The sequence below is a fragment of the Microtus ochrogaster genome (assembly GCF_000317375.1).
Source record: "Microtus ochrogaster isolate Prairie Vole_2 chromosome 14 unlocalized genomic scaffold, MicOch1.0 chr14_random_2, whole genome shotgun sequence".
NCBI classification, from domain to species: domain Eukaryota; kingdom Metazoa; phylum Chordata; class Mammalia; order Rodentia; family Cricetidae; genus Microtus; species Microtus ochrogaster.
Window position 1 is genome coordinate 7,978,521 of NW_004949097.1, and position 6,808 is coordinate 7,985,328.

The window sequence follows — 6,808 nt, forward strand, 5'->3', positions numbered from 1 at the left end:
CCACAGAGAAACCCTGTCTCGAAAAACAAAAAACAAAACAAAACAAAATCTAATCATGAAGTAGTTAAACAAAATAATAAAGCAGGGGCTAGTTGGGGTGTCAGGAGAGTTTGTGGGATTACCTTTTGACTTGAAAAATAGTCAAGTTGTTGAGAAAGCATACAGATTCTCCTTTCTACCCACTTCTATGTGGTATATTCACTTCATTCACTTCTCTGCCAATTTCTACCACCTTGGTTGTCCACAGATTGCACTGACTCCGTTTTTGTTCAAACAACAGTGTTTATAGTCATTCACCTTTTCCCACAATGTCCCCCACCTTTTCCCACAATGTCCCCTTCCTTTGTTCATTTCCTTAAGGCCTTAAAGGATGACTGAAAATACTTTGGAAAAATTTATTTTGGGAAAAAAAATAAAATAAATATCCAACATTCTATTTTAACGTTTGCTGTCTTTTATTAAAAATATGATTAGAAATTGAGTATCCTGACTCCAAGAAATGAATGGAACAATGAGGTTCTAAAAGTGTCCCATTGGGGAAGATAATCATAGCCAGACGTGTGCCAGAACCTTCAGAATTACTTCACAGATCGATGGCAGTTATTTCAGTATTTTTCCAAATAATATAACAACTTTGCAGCATTTCGGTGTAAATATGTGGACCGAGGAGAAGGAAGAGGAGAGTAAAATGAAGTTTATAATGCTTTGGCTGATAGCTCACTCACCAAAAAAGACCACCTATCAGCAACTGTCTGTAATACAAAGTGGGTTCCCACTAGACACAAAAGTAGAAGGCTATGAAATGTTACTGTATTTGTTGTGGTGGTTTTGATATGAAACATGGAGGCTCCTGGAAAATAGCTAGAGCTAGATGAGCCTGACTTAATCAATGGTTGGGAGATGTTTGAAGCATGGTATGGGAGCTTCATTAGATATAGAAGCCAGTCCCTAGGGTTGTGCTTTAAAGAGTGTTCCTTAATTCTGGCCCCTCCCTGGCTCTCTCTTGCCTTCTGTGAGCCATGGGGTAAGACACACTTTGTCACTGCCCTCATATGTTGTCTCAGTTCTGCTTCAAACCAGTGGAGATCCTGAAGGTGGATGGACATCCCTAAACTGTGAGCCAGCGTAAGTCTTTTTCCCCTGAAGTGCATGTCTAGGGGTTTTGGTACAGCAGTGAAAGATGAAGACAGGGAGTGGTTGATGTTTGTGAGATACTGTGTGCATAAGAGTGTTTTACAACATACAGAGGTATTGATTTTTTTCCCCTACATTTCTCAGCTGTGGCAGACCTTATTCACAAGGGAATCCTCCTGATGGACCCTCAGAGAGAAGTGGCCCAGCCATTCAGAAACCAAACAGAGCAGGTAATACACATTTTGGATTCTGTTGCTCAAATTCAAGTAATTTTATTTTATATTTCCTCCTGACCAAAAAGGTAACTTGAATTCCTGGCTTTTTCTTTTCAAATTTGTAAATTTTCACATTTTTTATTTTTGAAATGTGTATATGTGTGTTTTGTGTCTCTGTGTCTGTCTGTGTGTGTGTCTGTGTATGTTTATACACATGAGTGTAGTACCCATGTAGGCCAGAATTGGACATCAGATTCTTGTAGCTAGAGTTGAGTTATGGGTGATTGTGAGCCTCTTGATATGGGTGCTAGAAACTGAACTTCCTTTACAATAGCTTCTTAACCACTGAACCATATCTCCAGCTAATTTAAATTAAATATAAAACTTAAAAAGACCAATAAGGAAATAAAAATCATCCTCAACCCATGATCTAAATTTAACTCATAGAAATGTTTCAACATGGACTCTCCCCATCATTTCTGAACTTTTCACAAAAAATGTACATTATTTTAAAATCAGATCCCCCTTTGTATAATGTATCGATTGTAACTTGAGCGGCGGGGCTGCGCGGGGCTGTGTGGGGCTGTGTCCCCAGCACCCCTGCCGCCTGGCTAGCTTATTCCCTGAAATAACAACACACAAATTGTATTCATTTAAACATTGCTTGGCCCATTATATCTATCCTCTTCTCGGCTAACTCTCTCACCTGGACTAGCCCATTTCTAATCATGTGTGTAGCACCCCAAGGTGCGCTTACCGGGAAGATTCTAGCCTACGTCCATCCTGGGTCGGAGCTTCATCATGTGTGTCTGCCGGGGAGCGGGGCATGGCATCTCTCCAGAGAGCAGAGCTGTCGAGTCTGAGCTCACTTCCTCTTCCTCTCAGCATTCTGTTCTGTTTACTCCACCCACCTATGTTTTAACCTATGAGAAACAAGCAGTTTCTTTATTATAATTAACCAATGACCTTCCTCCATCAATCGATAGCATTGTATGTTACATGAAATTCTATACATAAATGCTGGCTCATTTTGATTCCTTGTCCATTATAGGGCTGCCTGTTCTAGCAATGTTCATGAGATCATAAGCCCAGATGCTAAGATATAACTGATTGTACCACTGTTCATGATAATATGGTTTTCCTTGAGGCGATATCTTGAAGTTAAGAGCATGGGTGCTGTAACCTGGACCATCCCTCCTTCTGTTCTCCACTCACGTGTCATCTAAGTTTTTGCATCTTAGTTCCTGCACTTGCAAAGTGGCAGAGCAACAATAGTCCCTACAGCATAAGATCACTACAAAGATCAAGTAAACCATGTAAGGGGGATCAAAAGATGATTTGGAAGTTTTGGGCATAGATTGCCCTTCCAGAGGTCTTGAGCGTGATTCCCAGCATCCACATCTGGTGACTCAATAGTCATGTGTAACTTTTAGCTCCAGGAATATGATACTCTCTTGTGGCCTCTTTGGGCGCCACACATGTTGAACTCACAGAATCATTTATTCATTTATTTATCATTGGAATATGGGGTCACTGTAGCAGTTACTGCTTGTGATGTTACTGTGATAATTATTCTTGTTGACATAGCCCTATGGCTCACTTTGACGGTGCTGAGAGCACACAATGTCAACAATGAAACATCTATGAAGTGTTAACTTTCAGATCATGGCACCAACAGGAATCATTGTATGTCCCCATCAACATTTCTTGGTAGATACCCTCAAATAAAATTTGTTGACATTTTTTTTTCTATGAAAATCTAATGTATCAATATGCAAAGGTCCAGGAGAAGTCAAAGGAAAGATACCTGTGTGGTTACTGTGCAGCTTATTGAAGACTTAGAATGTTTTGTTAAGTCTCCCAGTGCAGACAGAATGGGAAGATCAGAACAGGCCACCTTCCTGGGCTCTCAAATGCCCCAATCCTACAAGGCACAGGCCACCTTCCTGGACTCTTATAGTACCCTGTTCTCCACGGCAGCTTCTCCCTCTGCTCCATAGACAGGAGCTGCAAATATCAGTTATGTTTTTATTCTGTCCTTTGTTCCTAAATTTATGTGGCAAGCAATTGCATTAGAAAGATGGAAGAAAAGAGGATCCTGGGATAATGTTACAAATGCCTCGTTCTTCCTGAAGACTGTAGAAGCATAATCTTTAGACACTTGTGTTTTCTGGTTGAATTTTCAGCTAACAATTTCTGACTGGAAGGAGAGACAGTAAAGGAGAGAAAAGAAGGAGAAAGCCCAGACTCCCAAGGACCTGGGCTATATACATAAGATCTGTCAACTCTCAAGTATGAGCCATTGCTTCATGCTCTGCAGGCCACTCATTCCTGGGTGTGTCAGCAGCATCATTCCCATGACACAAGTTCTTAATTACCGTGTAGTCTACTGTTCTCTGACTTAGTGAAGTGGAAGAATAGAGGAAACAGAAATTTAAATCCAGATAGGGGATGTAGCTCAGTGGTAGAGTTCTTGATATTATTGTGTAAAGTTCCTGCTTTGATCCCAGGATCAAAGACTACCAGAAAGAAAGAAAGAAAGAAAGAAAGAAAGAAAGAAAGAAAGAAAGAAAGAAAGAAAGAAAGAAAGAAAGAAAGAGAAAGAAAGGAAAGAAAATAAAGAAGAAAGGGAGGCAATGGAAGAAAGATAAAGGAGGAAAGATATAAACTTATAGAATTAATGCAAACAATTGATCTGAAAGTTCTATTGAGAGATCACTGACTGTCACATAAGTCACATATCTTAATTCCCATCTATTCAATAGGATTATAAATGTATTTGGGGGACTGAAGAGATTGTACAAAAGGTAGGAATATATATTACTCTCCCAGAAAACCTGAGTTATGTTCCCAGAACCCATGTTGGGTAGCTTGCAGGCAGCTGCCTATAACTCCAGTTCCAAGGGATCTAACATCTTCATCTGGTATCCATGGGCATATAAGTCATGCACACACAGACACGCTGCATACACATAGTCAAAACTAAAATAAACCTTGAAACTATATTTTCCCTCCCTTTTATTCTATGTTTTTGATGTATAAATCCATGAAAGCAGTCTCCCTAAATATTTCATCATATGTTGATGTGGTCCAGGAGGACTTACTTCCTTGTGTCCCCTTCCCCATCACAGGACTCTTATAACAGGCTCTTCTCTTTCCATTGCAGATGACACTTCCCAAGTTACCTCTGATTATGAGACCAATAACAACAGTGACAGCAGTGACATTTTGCAAAATGAAGAGGAGGTCGAATGCCAGAGGGAGCCACCGAGGAAAGCATCGGCTTGTGGCACCTATACTTCCCAGACCTTGATCTTTCTGGTAGCCCCACATCACTAAACTCATTCATTTCCATGAGAATTTGCTTCTGTTGCAGATACTGACTTAGAGATTCTGTTGTCATTAGATTTATATAGTTGCATCAGTTTGGATCCATATGTCTATATCCTTTGGGTGTATTGTTATAATCTTCCTCTCTCTGAGAATATTGTTTTCTTCATGATTCTCTGATTTGGTAGTGAAATGTATAAATGTTATGTATAACTTGCTCCCTAACTCAGATGGTAGAGACTGTGACTCTTAATCTCAGGGTCATGAGTTCATGCCTTGCATTTAGTGCCATTTGTAACTGGAGGTTTCTCTCCCACCTACCACTTCCTAAATATCTACTCAGAGGCTTAATATTAATTACAAACTGTTTGACCTATTAGTTCAGGCTTAATATTAACTAGCTCTTAGCAATTTAAATTAACCAATTCTATTAGTTTATATTTTACCATGAGGCTTGTGGATTGCTATCTCACATCTTCCTTCTCTGGTGGCTGCTGCTATCTCCCCAACTCTGCCTTCTTTCTCTCATCTCTCTGCTTGGATTTTCTACCTGGCTCTATTCTGCCTGGCTATTGGCCAAAACAGATTTTTTATTAACCAATGGTAATAAGATATATTCACAGCATGTAGAAGGACATCCCACATCATCTGTATATGTCAGTCTGCATGTGGTATGTGGTGTGAGTGTGTGTGTATGTGTGTGTCTGTAAGTGCACATGCAGGAAAGTACACATAGTAAGCCCAGACAACAACCTTAGATGTCTTTATTCAAGTTCCATCTGCTTTATTTTGAGACAGGTCTCTCATTGGTTTGGAGCTCAGCAAGTGGGCTTGGATGGATGGCCAGTGAACCCTAGGGACCACCTTTCTCTATGTCCCCAGTTTTGACATCACAAATGACCTCCATCAATCACACTGAGTTTTTTTTAAAGTAGATTTTATGGATAAAACTCATTTTCCATGCTTGCATAGCAAGATTTTTACTGACAAAACTATCTCTCCAGTCCAAAGTATTCATCTTTACATATAAATACAAAAAATGCAGTAGAAAACCATGAACAAATACAAGAAAAATTAATAAACTAATAATATTACATGATAATATAATATTTAATAGTTTATAAAGAGAAATTGATTGGTTGACTATTTTTTCTTAAGGAATCTTATGTTTTATTTTTGATATCCCCTTGATTAGAAAGTGAACAAGTGTTGTTTTTCTTGTTGTATTCCATCAGGTTTGTACTGATTCTAAAAGTTCCTTTGATGGTGACTTATTTTGTATAAAGACACTCATTGGTGTACATTTGAATGAGGTTAAGCATGGCTATCAAGGGTAGGGAGTTGTTGACTTGTCTATAATCATTAGCCCTTAGCATTTTCTTTAATCATGTTTTGCTGTTTGTACATTCAAACTAGTTTTTTAGTCAATTTTTTTTTAATGTTTTATTCTCTTTACTTTATAAAATACTTGTGGTGGGAAAATGAGTGCCCTGATTTTGGACACTTAGCACACTGACTGCCCTTGCATTTACATAGAGCAAGTTGTTTAGTAAAGAGCAGATCTCAGTGATAAAATTGCATTACTGAAAGATACACCAGCTGTCATTCTCCAGAAATAAAGCAGTTCAGAAACTGCTCAACTATAAGTGCAATTAAACTGGAGGGGCAAAATCTTTGTCCACTGCATGCATTTCTGTCAAGGATCCAACATAAGTCAGGCTCGCATCTCAGACACGTTTACTAAAGAATAGAGAGAAGGAAGTTTAGAGATAGCATCAGAGTTTTCTGAGGTCCCCCAATCTTCATTAAAGTCTTGTAAATTGCTGCAAAAGTAGGAAAGCTAACATTGGAGAGAAATATCTGTTAGGCTGGGCTGTGTGTGAAAGAGGAACATGCAGGTAACAGGCTACATAAATGTCAGTGGAACTGTGTTCAGTACTGGCCTCTTTACTCTGGGCTCATGTTTTCTTCTTCTTCTTCTTCTTCTTCTTCTTCTTCTTCTTCTTCTTCTTCTTCTTCTTCTTCTTCTTCTTCTTCTTCTTCTTCCTCCTCCTCCTCCTCTTCCTCCTCCTCCTTCTTCCTCCTCCTCCTCCTCCTTCTTCTTCTTCCCCTTCCCCCCCTCCTCTTCC

At 39.3% G+C, this 6,808-nt stretch overlaps 1 protein-coding gene across 1 annotated transcript in view; it reads left to right on the forward strand.

Moving 5' to 3' along the window:
* Positions 1-6,808, forward strand: part of Pde3a (phosphodiesterase 3A) — a 272,374-nt gene that overhangs the window by 241,329 nt on the left and 24,237 nt on the right. Inside the window, exons 7-8 of the mRNA XM_005364554.2 lie at positions 1,279-1,364; positions 4,516-4,670. Coding sequence (XP_005364611.1) covers positions 1,279-1,364; positions 4,516-4,670 — 241 coding nt within the window. The remainder of the gene's footprint in view (positions 1-1,278; positions 1,365-4,515; positions 4,671-6,808) is intronic.